The sequence below is a fragment of the Lepidochelys kempii genome, chromosome 5, assembly GCF_965140285.1.
Source record: "Lepidochelys kempii isolate rLepKem1 chromosome 5, rLepKem1.hap1, whole genome shotgun sequence".
In the NCBI taxonomy this organism is placed as follows: domain Eukaryota; kingdom Metazoa; phylum Chordata; order Testudines; family Cheloniidae; genus Lepidochelys; species Lepidochelys kempii.
In genome coordinates, this window is record NC_136384.1 from 91,271,284 (window position 1) to 91,288,379 (window position 17,096).

Sequence of the window (17,096 nt, forward strand, 5' to 3'; positions counted from 1 at the left end):
ACAGTACCGTACTATGGAAAACCTGAACTACTAAAGAAAATAAAGGGAAAGCAGCATTTTTCTTCTGCAGACTAAAGTTTCAAAGCTATATTAAGTCAATGTTCAGTTGTAAACTTTTGAGAGAACCACCATAACGTTTTGTTGAGTTTTGAACAACCTCCATTGCCCAGGTGTTCGTAACTCTGAGGTTCTACTGTATAAGCATGAGCTTTTTTAAAAAAAAAAAAAAAAAGGAAGAAAAAAAATAGGCACCAATCCTGAAAATAACTTAAGCACCTGAGTAACTTTACTCACCTGTGCAGTGTGGAACTACTTATGTGAGTTATATGAAGCACCTGCTTAAGGCTTTGCAGGCTTGGGGTTGTGAGGGGTCATTGCATCATGAGGATTTCACACATTCTGTTAGTGTACTCGGTTCAGAGAAAATGATCTGATGTTAGCTTGATCCATATTGATTTATCTTAGGAAGACAAAGCTTGGTGATCAAGTTTTTGAACAGATCGAAACTTTAATTAAAATCTCTAACATCTTTCAGATTTTTGAAATCTGAATTATTTGGATGGTGATAGGGATTTATCACATGTAGAAAGTATCCCATGTACCTGGTGTTAGGGTAGCTCTTAATTCATTTTTATTTTTTGTCAGTCTGATAAGTTCTGGAAAAACTGTCTTATGTGTAGGCTTGGCAGAATAAAATTTTAATTTTTTATAGTTTTGGTGGATAATATCAATGGTTTATTTTAAAGCATTATTTGTATAGACTTTAAATTTGAACAGTTGTGGGAAATAGTGGGGTCAGACAGTGAGACTTTATAACGAAGGCTAAGATTGTGTCATGTATATTTTTAATAAGAGTCACGGGCAGGTCACTGGCAATAAATAAAAATTCACGGAAGCCTGACCTGTCCCAGACTTCTACTAAAAATACCCATGATAAAATGGGAAGGGACTGGGCAGTTGTAGGGTGGCTGGGAGCTTTGGGGCCCCCACTACCTGTGGGGGTTCAGAGCTCCAGGTCCCCCTGTCCCCCAGAGTGGAGGGGAGCAACAGGGTCCCCCTGCTGCCTCCCCAGCAGTGGGGTGAAGTGGGAATCCCACTGCCGAGGTGGGGTGCCACCAGGGGTCCCCCGTCCGGCGGCTGGGGAGTTGCGGGGGTACCACCGTGGCCCATTGTGGCTTGGAGCTTAGGGGCCTGTTGCCTCAGGCAGCGGAGGTACCTCACAGCTCCCTGCCACTGCAGGAGGTGACATGACCCTGCAGCTCCCAGCCGCCAGGGCTGAAATCATGGAGGTCTTTGGAAGTCACGGATTCTGTGACAATCGTAGCCTTAACTATACCTATTTAATTACAGTAGACATTGAGATTCAAAAAGTTAAATCTTTATAACCAATAACACAAAATTTGTCAACATCGTGTGTCAAAATATACAAAGTAAATAGCCTTAGTTTGATTAAATTCTAAAGCAGAATTTTTCTCTTAGTCAAAATTTGCAGATAGGTAATCAATGATGGAAATTTTTTTGTTGGTTTGTGTGTACAATGAAATTGATGTTTGACATTTATAGATTAAAAATCTACTCCTTTTAAGCTTATTTATATAGTATGTCTTTTTAAAAAAACCTATATCAAACTTGCTAGCCCAGAAACAGGTACCAGAGTTTGGCATAAGAGAATGTTTTTGGTACAAAGATATGTCTTGTTCTGGTCATTTTTGATTCATTATGATTTCACAGAATGCAGATATAGAAGGGCTTTTTTTTAATTTTCTTAACAGAAAGGAGCTGTAACAACTAGATTGGATGACTTTGAATAGAAATAGGAAACGATGATGATGATGATTTCATTTGTTAAAAATTATTTCTGTCTGGAAAGGAAAAAGCATCGGTTGCTGCATTCTAAATTTCTTTGGATTTTGGACAGCAGAGGCATGTAATCATAACTTGTATAACTCATGTCTTCCAACTTTAACAGAATAATCTGCATAGTCTTGCTGTGACATTCGCCAGGGTACAAGCTGGACTGATGGACTGCTGTGTCCCCTCAATTCTCCAACTTGTAGTGCCTTTTACACTGCTTCAGTGTGAGAGCAACCATTCCTGATCTGCCCACACACAACCTCCAGCATATAAATCATTCCCAACTATACTATAAGAGTGCTATAGACAGCCACCCATGAACTAGACTGCGGGCAACACCAGCAAACTCCCAGTCTCAGATTTCCACCCAGAAATGTCTTGTATTGCCCAGCACCCTCCTAGACAATACAAGCTCATATAAAGTCTGTTATTTCATTAATAACAAAGGCTGTGCATATCATTTTCTAGCTCAGATGTAGTTTCCCAAACACACACTGATCTAGATAAAACAAATGTATTAACTACAGAAAGAGATTTTGTAACTACAAGTAATGAGGCCTAGAAGTCAGAATTGGTTACGAAGAAATAAAAAGTAAAATGCAAACTGATATCTAATTTAACAAGCTAAGGGTTCTCTCACCACCTGCTGTAGCAATCTTACTGGCTGAACTCCTTTCAGACAGGATCGCTCTTTCTTCAGTGTTGATTTCCTTGACCTTTAGGTGGTGGTGATGCTATGAGTAGAAATGGAGAGAGAGATCATTTGGGGCCCCGTTCCTCATTTTTATCCTTTCCCTTTTCTTTGAGAACCTCTCCAGCTGGGGTTCAGGAGACAGAAAGTCTGTGGGATGGGAACTTCCAGCTGTTTCTTTGCCAACAAGCAAATTTCTCGCTTACACCCTTTTCCCTGCCAAAGAATGGCTGCTTAACCAGGTGATGGTCCATTTGATTTTGTTGATACCTGGCTGAGGTGTTAGTTTGCCTTTTGTCTTTGAGGAACCAGTTTGTCTCCTTTTCTAAACTTGAAATAGGTCTCAGTAATGATATACAGTAAAATCTTATAACTTTACATACAGTGTTACCGCACACATTTTACTAGGACAATAGTAAGCAAATTGAGTTTTCAAATTATTCTTCACAAGGCATATTTTGTACAATATCCATTATAGTTTTGTAAAAAGGGCGAGCATAAGGATTCAGACTATTACACTTCCCTTCAAGAAAGTGTTCCAATAGCTGTTTGTCAGAAAGCCCTACTTTCAGTTCTACTTCAGTAGGCTTCAGCTGCACTGTTCATTTGGCATGCTCCACTACTTCATGGTAAAATTCTTTCTGTGGTAGAGTAACTTTGTCCCCAGTTACCTGGACTACTTCCTTTCTTTCACTGTAGATTTTGGCATCTTAAGCCTGATGAAGTTGCCATAGATGGTTCTTTTATGGTGGTTGTCTGAGAGGACACTCTCGTCTTACAATAGAAGAACGCACATTAAACAGGCGTTAGAAGAAGGCAATAAAGAAATCCTTATACATTTTCAAGAAGCATGTTGCCAATAACCTGTTGGTTCATATTATTAGACAGAAAATGTTTCATTAACTTGTATTAAATAACATCTCCAATTTTTATTTCTTTAAACCAAGCTGTACAAACCTAGGGAATTTAGAGTTAAGGTTACACATAAGAAATCCCAACATCTTAAAGTAAGAAATAAACAGTTAAGGCACCCAAACAACCTTACCTCTGCCCTGTAGTGATATTATGCAATAACCATACAATTATGATTACAGCTTTTTAGTGTTTGTGATCTCAGGTTAGATTAAAGTGATTTTTAAAGGCACATTAGATTTTTTTCATCCCCGCCCCCTCTTCCGTCACTGTTACAAGGGTATATGTCACATAAGCAAGCAGGGAAGAATGCAAGGAGCAAGCTTTCACACAGGCAGGACATACTCGCATCTTATTTCTTCAGCTGGTTGTTTACTGTTTGAACATAGATTCATAGATACTAAGGTCAGAAGGGACCATTTATGATCACCTAGTCTGACCTCCTGCACAATGGAGGCCACAGAATTTCACCCACCCACTCCTGCGAAAAACATCTCACCTATGTCTGAGCTATCGAAGTCCTCAAATTGTGGTTTAAAGACTTCAAGGAGCAGAGAATCCTTCAGCAAGTGACCCATGCTTCAGAGGAAGGCGAAAAACCTCCAGGGCCTCTTCCAATCTGCCCTGGAGGAAAATTCCTTCCCGACCCCAAATATGGCGATCAGCTAAACCCTGAGCATATGGGTAAGATTCATCTGCCAGATATTACAGAAAATTAGAATACATAACTGCTATTTAGAGCAAATGAGATTTCCAGTACACCATACCCTTTTTCATTTGCAACAAATATGTGTCTTAGAAGTTGACTCTCTAGTTTTAAGAGAAGTACAACATAGAGGAATTTTTCAGCCAGGTACCAGGGAGAAACCCAATTCCTGGCCAATAAACTCATTGTCTGGTCATGGCGCTTACATTTTCTTTCCCTTCTCCTGCTTCTTTTGGCAATAAAGAAGATTGAGAATAAAACTGGATGAGTGATAGGCTTGCTAAGGAGTCTTGAAACTTTGTGTGTTGGTGCAAGTGAAAGTGAAAAGAACCATGCTAGGAGAGGTGAGATGGGAGTGGGGATTAGCAAGGTGGAAGAGAAGACATTGACTTTTATTTTGGTAAGGAGAAATGTTTTCCAGGAACATGGCATTATAGTGGGGTGGGCAAACTATGGGCTGGATCTGGCCCACAAGTCATGTTAAGCCAGCCCACGAGCTCCCACTAGGGAGGGGATCTGGGGCTTACATTGCTCCGGCGCTCCAGCTGGGATGCAGGGTCGGGGGCTTCAGTCCTTTGTTCAGAGCTTTAGTTTGTAGCAAAGTCCCTCCAGAAGTAAGAAGCAGGATTGAAGACAAAATGGAGGAGATGCAGCAGCCTTTTATATTCTCTGCCCTGTGGAAGATGACAGCAGCAAGATGGACCCTGGAGTCACATGGGCAAGCCACATGTCCATGCATGACTCAGTTCTTTACAGGCCAATGCCATTGTTTACATGTTAGTTTGAATGTTCCCAGGAAAGCTCAGATGTGGATTGGCATCTCCCAAAGTTCAATGTCAGCTAAGTATTTCTTGATTGGGCACTTACTGAGAATAGTCCCTTCTCAAGAAGCTGACCAAATGCTTCACTGAGGCTACTTAGAATCAAAACACATCGATATACAAGTACATAGCCAATATTCATAACTTCGCATACAAAAATGATACACGCATACAGATAGGTTATGATTTGCTGATTATAATTATGCTTTCCATAGACACCTTACACAACAACCTTTATACAATATTTGTAGCAAATATATTACAGTGGTTGCAACAATGATCTATAGGGTCACAGGTTATGTCAGTAACGTCACAACTGGAAATGTAATAATTAAAAACATGACCCAACAAACCCCACACATCTTATTTTTAAATTCCTTTAGATACTATACCTGTTCTGAGTGGGGTAGATATAGTATCTGAAAATACCTCTAAGTTTTTATTTTAATTCACTGGATTTCAAATTGACAACATCTCTTTAAGAAAGCTGTAGGTAATGCTGTCCGACTGCCAGCAGTAGGGGAATATCTTAGTGTGGGGTAAGTGGGTAGGATCAGAGGATTATTTCTTTAGGGTTTTTTTTTTTTAAGGATTTAAATACAGGTTCACTGCATAGTCTAGCAGATTACTAAAGAGAGATTTTGATAAATCATCAGTACACTTTAGGACCAGATTTCCCGATATTTAGTTTTGTCCTGTGTCCCGACTGACGTACGGTCGGGATGCCATTTGACCTGATACTTTGCTTCGGTGGCACTCCGGCGCTTTTTTTTTTTGGCTTGGATCGGCAAAAAACCTAGATCCAGCCCTCGTGGGGGTGAGCTGTGGCTGCCCCTCCCCGTGTCCCGATATTTTGTTCTTGTCATCTGTTCACCCTAGTACACTTGGCACACAATTCTCTAGTTATGTGGGTTGCTAACATTAATAGCCCCATTCTTTTCTTTTCCTATCTCCTTTACTGTCTCCTTTTTTTTCCCTCTCTCCCCCGTCTTTGTTTTTCAATTGACCTAGAACATTCAGACACTTGAACTGCACCAAAGTGCTTTTGTGGGCTTCAGAATGAAACAAATTGATATCTTGTGATCCTAGTTAGTTTAGCTCTGTAGCTGGCTCCACTTGTAAAGCACTTCAGTACATGTTAATATGTGGATACTGCATGCACCAGTAGGCTGTCTGTCAGTTGTCTGCCAGCTGGCCAATGTCATAAGCAAAACAGTGCCAGATTGGCCACTTGAGGTAACTCTCCTAGAATCTCATGTCTTCTCCCTCCAGTTAGATCTCTGGCCTAGTTTGAATAATCTGAACTTTATAACCCGAGATAAGGTATTTTGTGTAGTGAACCCAGCCGTAGTTCTTGTAACCAATTCTTCCCCCCACCTTCCCCTTTTTATGGAAGGAAGCAGAGAAATTCTGCATCTGAACATTGGTTGGACAAACTGGCCAGCTACCTGTTAGCCAGACGTACACTGGTGGTGCTTCTTGTGAGAAGCCAAGAATTCCCCCCCCCCCCACCCCCAGTTGGTTGCTGGGAAAGAAAATCGCTTCAGGTAAGCGGAGGGGAGCTGCTGTTATGCCTCACTGTTTATATTGGTCTTGGCTTGTTAATGTCTGCAAAGTTTGGAGTTGCTTCTGCTGTTTGTTTGGGGTTCTCCCTTTCTTCTCTCAGCATCAGTATCCTACTTGCTCGTGAAGCATCCTATTCTTTCTCTGTTTGAATTTTTGATAGTTCCTCCTTTCTCTTCCCCACCCTAAGCCTCCTTCAGATCACTTTATATCTCTTCTACTGTTCTTCATCAGCTGGCTGCATGACAAAACTGGAAGTTTTGTTACTGCCTGTTATGTTCAAGTGGCATTGATAATAACAAGATCTTGTAAACTTGAGGGCAAGTATGCAGCAGAGAAAGTTTCTCATGCACAAATCACAAGAAGATAAGTGCTTTTGTTTTCCTCAACATAGTTTGTTTGTGTCTTGTACTTCAGTGCTTTATAACAAACACATGGCCTCTCAGAAAACTCTTCTTTGTATTACATTTTATCTCGGATAGAATCACTGAGATTCAGTTTATGGTCCTATAAACTGCAACCTTAAATGCTGAGAGGCACCATATGAGACTCTGAGGACACTATGTACTTAAAAGGATAGGAAAATTAAGCTGTTAGCATGCTGTGGTTTCTGTCCAAGAAATGTTTTCAGGTCCTACTTAAATAAGAATACCAAACACTTTTTCTGATTGTACATTTAGGTTTCTAGTCTCAAAATTAAGAGCATGAAGTGGTCATAAAGAAAAGGAGGTATAGTGTTGTTGCCGGCACCCAGTGCCGAGAGGCTGAACAACAGCTTGAGTAGTTCGTTACCCGGTGTGCTACACCCAATAATCACAACGGGGTGGAGAAGCAAGCCTAGTACGCAAAGCTGCTGCAAATGCCTCCAAACAAAAAAAAAAAAGCCAAAAACACCTGGACCTAGTACAAAAGGGCTTCATCAACACTCGTAATCTTCCATCCCCTCAAGTTACCTAGTGGCCATGCCCCAGTGTCCCCAACAGTGTGGCATCTCAGATTTTTTTTCAAGAAATTTGGAAAAACTTACATGTTTGGCTCCAGGAGATGCCTAAGCAGGTAGCTTTCTTTTCTGGCCATATTGCGCAAGTTGTTCATGGTACATGCAGTATGATAAAATTACTGATTTTCAATACTTTATCAAAGTCTGTATTCCCTGAGATTTAGCATGATTAAACTATAATTTAGGACCTTAGTGCATGCTTACTGTGTTTTCAGTATTCTGTTAATTTTGCTCTATTCCTTAGGCCCTATATGTTAAATTAGGAGCAGAATTACCTTTTTTTCTTCAGTGTAGCGAGTACTTTTTATGAAATCTCTTGTATTCAAAACTTCCAGTGCAGAGATTCTGAGCACTGTAATATGGTGGCAGCACTTCATTGTACAGCAACACAATACATTGCTAATAAGTCTTAATTTTTTAAATGTGTTTTACAGGTTATCTGAGATGGTGTATTGAAGAACTAAGTTTTCCAAGATGAACAAAGTAAAAACAACATCTGAGAAAAGGTAAATGCAGCAGTATATAGACTTCTTGAAGTTCAACCCATTTACTTTTCCATGTAATGGATCTTGAGAACTTTACATTTTAAGGAAGCATAATACATTTAAAAAAAAAAAGGGGGGGGGACGACAAAAAATACAATTACAATAATCAAACAATTACTGTAACCTCTTCATATAAAAATAGCTTTAATTTAATTAAATGAATTATTTTCCTTTAAATAGTAACTGATTTGGAATTATTTTCTCACGTATTTATCAACATAGTGTAAAGGATAATAGACGCTAACACCTTCCTTTATGCATTTTTGTCATATTTGAATGAGACTTACTATATGAATAAACATTTTCAAAATTGCATTTAATTTCTTTGAAAGAAATAGTAATAAATTACCACAACACTAAATATTTTGGAAGAAGGTCATATGCAAAAATGCACATGAAACTGCATGCTTACCTTTGTGCATGCAGTTATCCCAACTGTGCATGCAAAAATGGTCATTTGGACACCTGGTAGCTGAAAAGCAATCATAGTAATTGATCTTGCAAATACTGTATTGGAAAACTATTGACTGCATGTATTTGAGCACATCTCTTGGATTCCATCTCAGAATTTGTCTTGAGTAGCAATCCTTCAAAGCATTGCATAGCTACATATATGAACAGAAGCACCAACTTCAGTGGGGCCATACACATGTACAGAGAGACGTGTCTATATTCTGAACTAAGGGGGTGATTCCCCTGCTCATGTACATACATTTGCGTCGCTCTCATCAAGCTAGCACAAGTATAAATATCAGTGTAGCTGCAGTAGCCCGGGTAGCGGCAGTAGAGGCACAGCTTATCAGTAGGTATGTACTTTGCACAGCTTTCTGGCAGGTTTGTACTTGGCACAGCTAAGCCATGTCTCTCTTGCCACTACTTTTGGATCCAGGGCTACACTGCTATTTATACTTGTGCTAGCTCAGTGAGAGCTAGCATGAGTGTGTGTACACGAGCAGGGGAATCACACCCTTAGCTAGTAATGTAGAGGTAGCCTAAGTGGTTGCAAGATCATAGCCTTGACTTGTTTCTTTTGTTTATACCAAGTACCTATGAAGAGGCTTCTGGGAACGGGGGTGGCAGCAATGGAAGCAAGCATACAGGCAATTGTGTGTGCTACAAAATTTCAACAGTACTAAACTTTTCTCCAAGCACTTCAAAAGCAAAACCCCTGCCCATTCACCCCATCCTTTTTGGCATAACCTCATCCCATCCTTTTTGGCAGAACCTTTCTCAGATAGCAACTTTAGTCAGGCAGGTTTCATGCTCATGAATGGTTGCTGCTGAAGGAAAAAGTGTAATTTTATAAATCACATACATGACACAAATGTACATGTTGCATTACCGAAACATGAGCAAGAGACATTTCTTGCTCCAAAGATCTTACAATCTAATAGAGAGGCAAGGGTGTCAAAGTCAAAATGCTGGTTACTGATGCATATATATGGCTGATAGCTTAACTCTTGAAGTTTGTATATAAGGAACAGATTATTTCATCATTATGAAACTATTTAGAGAATTTACAAAATGTCTTTTGAATGGAAGAAGCTTAAGACATTTGTAACAGTTCAGTTTGGTATTCCCTGCAATAGCAAAACCATCTAGTTTGTTTGCTCTCTTGGAAAACTTTCTACCCCTCCAGTACAAAAAAAATTGCAGGGTATTTTACCTTTCAATGTATTTCTTTATCGTATTCCTTTCTAAATTAGAGTATGGATTTGCATGTTGGACCCATATGCCATCATGTGGATTTATCTCAATCACAGGAGGGATTTCAAGTTCACCATGAGGATATGTTACTTCCTTTGGAGTGGTCTTGGCTCCTTAGTTGTCCACTGCAGCCGTGGAACAGTTCGACATTTGAGACTAGTTCTTGTGGTGTTCCCTGCCTGGGTAGCTAATGAAAGATCGATCTTTAGAAATGGTCGAGAGATCAATATGCATCCCAGCCAGGGAGTATTAGTTTTTGGAAAGTCAAGTCCTTTCTCAGCAATGGGTATTCCTGAACTTGAGCTCCCGCTATGATGGTACCAGGAAAAAGGTATCCTTAACTGGATTCAGCTCAGGCTATATTGGCCTTTTGCGTGGAAGGATAATCCGAACTAAACAGATGTAGATGAAGATAGTCAGTCATTTGTTGTTTTTTTTTTTTTAAACACAGTTAATTTTGTTCAGCCATATAACTCAAAACAGATGTACCTCTTGGGATGAATAAGCTATGCGAAATTCTTTGCATATCGTAGACAGTTGGTATTACTGATTTGTGTGCCAGCTGTGGTCGTTACAGGACTGTGAACCTTCAAAGATCAGGGTAAAATAGATTCACAAGCATTTAATATTGGAACGTTTGCATTGGGCTCTGAAATAATAATAAAAGAGAACAAAATGCACAAACCCCAAAACTGGGCTTAGAGAAACCTCTTATGAGAAATCTCTTCTAGTAAAATTTGAGTTTGCTGGCTCACTGGACGTGTGACAAACAGTCATACTGGGAATGGGTCATATGACTTAGCCTCTGTGATTTTTCCCAATAAGAACGTCTTGATCTCTAAATTCACCGAGTTGCATCCTCGGTGTATACAGATAGAGGAAATAGAGCAAAATAGTTGACAAACTATAAAAAGTACCAATGACTGCCTCCCTCTGGCTGCACTGCATTCTTAGTGATAAAATTTCTGTAGGAAGTGTCCTGAGCCATTCTAAGATGACATCTAATGGTTGCTATAGTAACTCCTCAAGATTCAATTATCTTTCTGGTCAAGCTCTAGAATTAGATCATTGAGTAGAAACTGAGCAAGGTGTAGGCTGTATTTAGCTTGCAGCATAGGGGAAGTCCTCTGCAGAAGGAGTAATGGATATATGTGAACCCATCATTCCTGCAGAAATACAGTGAGGATGCTTAGACCTCTTGGAAAGTGGGTAGGACTTGACAAATCCACTTACCAATGGCAAGCAGAGACCTTTCCCTGGTGAGTGGGGAGAACTACGATGTAAACTTCTGGAGAATTCAATCTTTTTTTGAAAAGAAAATTTGTTTATGGCTGTGATGATACCCTTCCAAATGTGAACCAATGCTCAGTTCTCTGTTCTTGACTCTGCAGACAGCTCCAGTGCCTCTGTAGCTGCTAGCTTTCCCAAGCTGTTGCGGAGTGAAATGGACAAGAGTGGGCAGTTACAGCTTCCCACAGGATTCTGAATGGCAGCAGTGAGGGTGACCAGTTCATCCATTTAATGTAATGGTGGGGTGTGGTGGGAAGCTACAAGCTGAAGCACAGTCAGGCATTGGCACTGTCCACAGGGGGAAAAAAGGTGACCTGAAAATAGCGGGCCTGCCCAGCAACAGTCAGTAGCTAGGACACACTGTCTTACTGTACCTAGGAGGCTTTAGGGTGGGAGAGGGGAAAATGTGCCTCTGCTCCCGGTTAGTAATCAGAAGGATTCTTGGGTGAGAGAAAAATAGGCCTCACATTTTATCAGAGATTGACACACATGTTTGGAGACCCCAGACATGGCCAGGAGCAGCGTTTTCTGCTTTCCCAGGAATTTTGAGGTACTTGGTTTTTGAACAGTGTTTTCCCTGTGGAGTTCTCTGATGGCAGTGTCCTCTGTCTTTCATACCACCTTCCCTTAATTTTTCTGGTCCTGGGTAAACCTAGGAGGACCAGATTGCCTGAGACAAAGTTAGTGCTAGGTGTAAAAGTAGGGGGAAGATAGTTTCTCATATGGCTATTTTAAGTAGCTGTGTGTGAATCCTACATAAACTGTTGACCTTTTTTCCTGTTTAGTGTATAGTCGTACATTATTCTTGTGAAGTATTACATCAGAGAGCAGATAAGTAGTCTAAATTGGTCTTCCCTTAATTCGGGCTGGGTGAATATAACTGGTTAAGACATGGGTTCATGGAGTTAAACTATACCTTAAAAGTTATAAACTAAAGGAGAGTAGGGGGGGATGGGGGGGGGGAGCTCTAATCCTTATTACTGATAGATTTTCTACCCAAAGGAGATGTCGGTAGTGGCTAGGCCCTGGCAAATCTTAGTTTTGATTTTTTTTTTTCCTCCTTTGTCTTGTTTTTCTCTCTACCACAACTGTCAACTTTCTAGAGTTGAAATATCGGACTCAAAATGAAGTATACAACAAAAATAGAATGAAAGCTTCAAATGTTTAATTACTTCAATATTTTTAGTTATCTAGAACTTCATTTTCAGAATTCAGCTTTTCTGTTATCTATTTAATAGAGGCTATATTATGGCTGAGATTTTTAAAGCAGTCTAGGTGACTGAGATATCTTCTATTGGTGATAATGAACATTTGTATCTAAATGCACAAGCTGCTTTGAAACTTTCATTCTACAAATGTTGTCTCATTTCCAAAGAGGTATATTTGAGTCTGAGTTTATGTAACTTGTGATCAGGTACAACTTGAGGTTTACTATGGGACCCAAACCCATAACAACAGTAGGATTCATGGAGCTTTTTACCTTTGCATTTTATTGTCAAATACCTACCTTGAGAGCTGCACTTCCAGCACAGCTGATAGCATGAGTCCTAACACATGGTGCTAACACTCTTGTCACCCAGGTGTCTGATTTAAAATACCTGTATTCTATCACTGTCTGGCATTTATGCTTAAAATATATATATTTTTTTAAAATGACCCAAGCAGGATTCAAATCTATGGAATGCTTCCACTAGAGACTAGCCCTGGAACTGAAGTGCCACCCTGCTAGATGGGTATGCACTCTTGACAGATCTTACGAAGTCTACAGTTGGGGTGAGTGGATTATGGCGGTGTGGAGATGCAGCAGCATGAATGTGTAGACTGGTTATGACTAGCTGCTGTATTAATTATCTTCCGCCTAGCTTGGTTTGCATGAATGGATATCAATGAGTTTAGCTGTCATAGCACATCCACTATACAGTTCATTCTGGATTCAAAGAATAAGTAAATTTTAGATAGGATTTGCTATATGAATGAAGAAAAGTTTTTAGTTCCTGCTTTAATTGTAAAACTCAACTCAGCCTTAACTGTGGAGTCAGGTCCACCTCTACAATAATCCTCTTATTGTTAAATCTAGAATCAGAAAACAAATAATTTTCAAGACAGTTTTATTCAGTTAATGTTCTGAAGATAGTTAAGCTCTTTAGAATGTCCCTGTTTGACTGCTATATTGACAATTTCCAGCACCCTTTAAACTCTAGACAAATAAGCCTCTTCTAAATCTTATGAATAAAAATCTTCAAGTATTTCTGAAAGATACTATCTTGTAGTGAGAATGGCTTATCCTTTCTAAATCTCTAAAAGCTTCCAGTAAGTGTTGAATGACTATGCTACATGTTGAAGGGCTCTTGTTATGAATAAGGCAAGGTTGCATGGAGAAGTTTTTAGAGACCATATTGCTTCCTGACCACATGGGGCAAAAATCATGTATGTTTGTAAAACACCTAATGCCTTTACTGGGAGCTGAGCAGGACTGGGAGTACAGTGAATTGAATGAGATTTGCAAAGAGTAATTATGAAAAGTTTTGAGTAGGGACCTTAGCTGTATTACTCCCTCTCATGGGTATGAATACTGTGGCGGATGGATTGATATTTGTTGGATGGTTCAGTTTACTGGGGAATGGGTTGGGGAAAGGTCTTGTGTTTTGAGTGCTTTCATCTACTGGAACCTTAGGGGTGTCTGGTCTCTAACACAAAACACAAGAGTTGGGCAAACTATGGGCCACATCCAGCCCGTGGGACCATCCTGCCCAGCCCTTGAGCTCCCAGCCAGGGAGGCTAGCTCCTGGCCCCTCCCCTGCTGGCTCCACGGCTGGCTCCAGCTGGGCGGCACAACTGCCAATCCTGCCGCTCTGAACAGCATGGTGTGGGGGTGGGGTTGCATAAGGGGCAGGGGGTTCCGGAGGGGCAGGCAGTTGGATGGGGCAGAGGTTCTGGGGGGGCTGTCGGGGACAGGGAACGGGGGGGGGGTTGGATAGGCGTGAGAGTCTTGGGGGGCCTGTCAGGGGGCAGGGGTGTGGACAGGGCTCGGGGCAGTCAAGGGACAGGGAGCAGTGGGGGTGGATGGGGGTGGGGGGTCCCAGGAGGGGGCGGTTGGGGACAAGGAGCAGGGAGGGTTGGATGGTTCAGGGATTCTGAGGGGGGCAGTCAGGGGGAGGGGGTGGATAAGGGGCAGGGCCAGGCTGTTTGGGGAGGCACAGCCTTACTTACCCGGCCCTCCATACAGTTTTGCAACCCTGAAAGTTTGCCCACTCCTGTTATAGACCCTTGCAACCTGCTTTTGGAGTCCTTGCTCACCTACTGAACTGGCAAATATAGTCATTCAGTGCCACTGCAGGATGGCCGAGAGGGTTCGACAGCGTTAGAATATATTTAGCATATAGTGCCTGCGGATTGGCTGAAGGCGCTTGGGTTTTTTTTGTTACTTGTTGAATTAGGCAGGGGATTGGACAAAATAAGACCACAAGAGAGCAAGGGTAATGTATTTAATATTAATCACACTACTCTAATTTGTGGTCTCTTCTTTGGTGTACTGGATATTGATTTTGAGCAACTTAACTCTCAACAATTAAGATAACTCTGTTATTAAAATAAAGTTAATGCTTTTCAGGATTACTGCATGTGCTACCTGCAGGAGTAAGGTGCATGTGGTATAAGACCTGTCAGGATGACTGAAGGACTGTTACTCCAATTGTTTTTCTGGGTTAGACAGGATTGGGGCCGGAGGGGGGGAGGGGAGAGGGTTGTGGCTGTACTGGTCACATTTGTGTTTAAATGTAGAATATTTTCCACCCCAAAACTACATTCAAGTATGAGAGTGAGTCATGAGAGACCAAAATGGAAATTCTTTCTTACTGTACAAGCTGCTATAATACACAGTAGTTTCTAGTCAGGTTGGTTGGATTCCTTTCCATTTTGGATCTAAAATTGTTGAGGATGAGGGTCCTTGGAGATTACCATTGGACATTGAGTCAGCAGTCAGATATCATGGCTTCTGTTGTAATCATGGGATCATCCTGGGTGATTTCAAGCTCAGTGCATACAGATGGCACTGGATCTTAGTTTTGGATGGCAATTAGAAGTAGAGGTGTGGAATGAGGGATGTGAAGATTCTGTTACCATAGAGTATTCTCACCTCTTGTTTTAGTAGCAGTGCTTACTTCTGCCCTGGATGACTAGAGAACTAATTGGATTATGTCCAGGCTTGGAAGGATTACATTTTTATTGGTAAATGTCAGTTTAACTGTACCACAAAAATTGACAAAAATCCACTAGTGATAAAAGTTTGCAGATAGACAAAGTAAGAAGAGGTTTCAGAGTAGCAGCCGTGTTAGTCTGTATTCTCAAAAAGAAAAGGAGTACTTGTGGCAATTTAGAGACTAACAAATTTATTTGAGCATAAGCTTTCGTGAGCTACAGCTCACTTCATCGGATGAATAGTAAGAAGAATGCTTCTTCAGAATTTATTAGTTTGATTTAAGGATATTCGTTTTGTGTATTTCTTTTGACACGTGGTGGTTAACAGTTACAAAGCTTTAAATTTTTTGAATCTGTCTACTGTCATTAAATAATTGCCTAACCTCCCCTTTGCAGCTTTGAAAATTTAAATATTTTAAAATAATGGATAAACCCCATAATTTTGCACAACTGTGAAAACTTAAATTCATAAAATTCTAAAATGGTTAAAAATAAACATCGATATTATCCATCAATTTAAAAAAAAAATCGATTTCTGACCATATAAGAAAGCAAAACTAGAACAATTGAGAAGGGAAAGGGAGATTGTCAGATTAAAACTTTTTTTATACACTTTTAACGTAAACAGTTGAGAAGATGCATATATTTAGTAATGAGATTTTATGATATAAACTTTAGATTAGGGAGGACATCTTCAAGCAGTTTATATCATTTTTAAGATTAGGGGATATTATTGGACATAAACAAAACTTCCTTTTAAAAGTTACTTTGGTTTTGGTTGTGAAGTTATAGTTTAGATGTAAGTGAAGAGAAATGAAGTGTGGCTGGAATAAGTTTCCTCTGCTGCTGTAGCATCAAGTTATTTCCACAGTAATAAAACACTTGCTGTCAACCATTTTTTTTTCTTGTTTTAACATTAACATCCAAGGGTAAATTAACAAACTTAATAATAAGGGCAAAACCATTTTATTATTCTAAACTGTGGCTCAAGCAATAATAATCCATCAATTTCTTTATAAACAACATTGACACTATTTAAAAAACTAGTGTCATTCTTTAGTTTTATTGCAAATAGCCAGAACCCACTGTACATGGACTTAAAATAAGTTGACATTGACTATTGCTGAACTGTAATGGAATTCTTTGCTGTGACAGTTGTTCCTTAGAAACCAGAGTTGTACAGAGCAATGATTTTAATTATGTTCATGGAAATTTTTTAAACATATTTTCAAATGGTGGGGTGAATCTAAAAATGAAGAATGAATAAAATCTGATTAGTAATAGTTATAACTTTGTCAATGTCATCTCAAGTATCTTACCTTCATCTTCTTAGAATGTAAGTTGATTTAAGTTGTAGGTGATCTGAACTAACCTTAAGGCATTTAATTAAAAAATATAATTAAATATGGTATGGGGGAGATAATATAAATATCTGGATTAAAGTGCTCCTTATGAAATGTATCTCCTCTTAAAACACCATCTCTTTTATGTAAATGACTAAGACATCAAGCCAAGCTATACTTGTGTTGCTCAAAATGAGACAAAACTCTGATAGAATGACACTGATTCTCTATAGTTTCTTCACTTTTATGAACATTATAAAATAAAGACCCTTCCTCCTAATAGTGATAGTCTATTAAATTTTGTGCTGCATTTCTTCCAAACAATATTTGCAAAACTTAAGAAACCAAACTGGTTGCATCTATTTTCTAAGGATAAAGCAAATAAGTAATAAAGAATGGGATTGTCTCAAAGTGATTTTCAGTGTGTATGAGGTAAAACTTAATAAGGCTGTATTTTTTTCCACTGT

The 17,096-nt window shown here is 39.7% G+C and overlaps 1 protein-coding gene across 7 annotated transcripts in view; it reads left to right on the top strand.

Moving 5' to 3' along the window:
• The window catches only part of AGTPBP1 (ATP/GTP binding carboxypeptidase 1), a 149,096-nt gene that overhangs the window by 21,078 nt on the left and 110,922 nt on the right, over positions 1-17,096 (top strand). For 6 of the 7 annotated variants that reach the window (XM_073345034.2, XM_073345036.2, XM_073345035.2 and 3 more), the window contains exon 2: positions 7,982-8,053. In XM_073345034.2, the coding sequence (XP_073201135.1) occupies positions 8,022-8,053 (32 nt within the window). In that variant the 5' untranslated portion in view covers positions 7,982-8,021. Of the gene's footprint in view, positions 1-6,490; positions 6,532-7,981; positions 8,054-17,096 lie in introns of those variants that run through there. The other variant, XM_073345031.2, reaches the window with a different exon arrangement.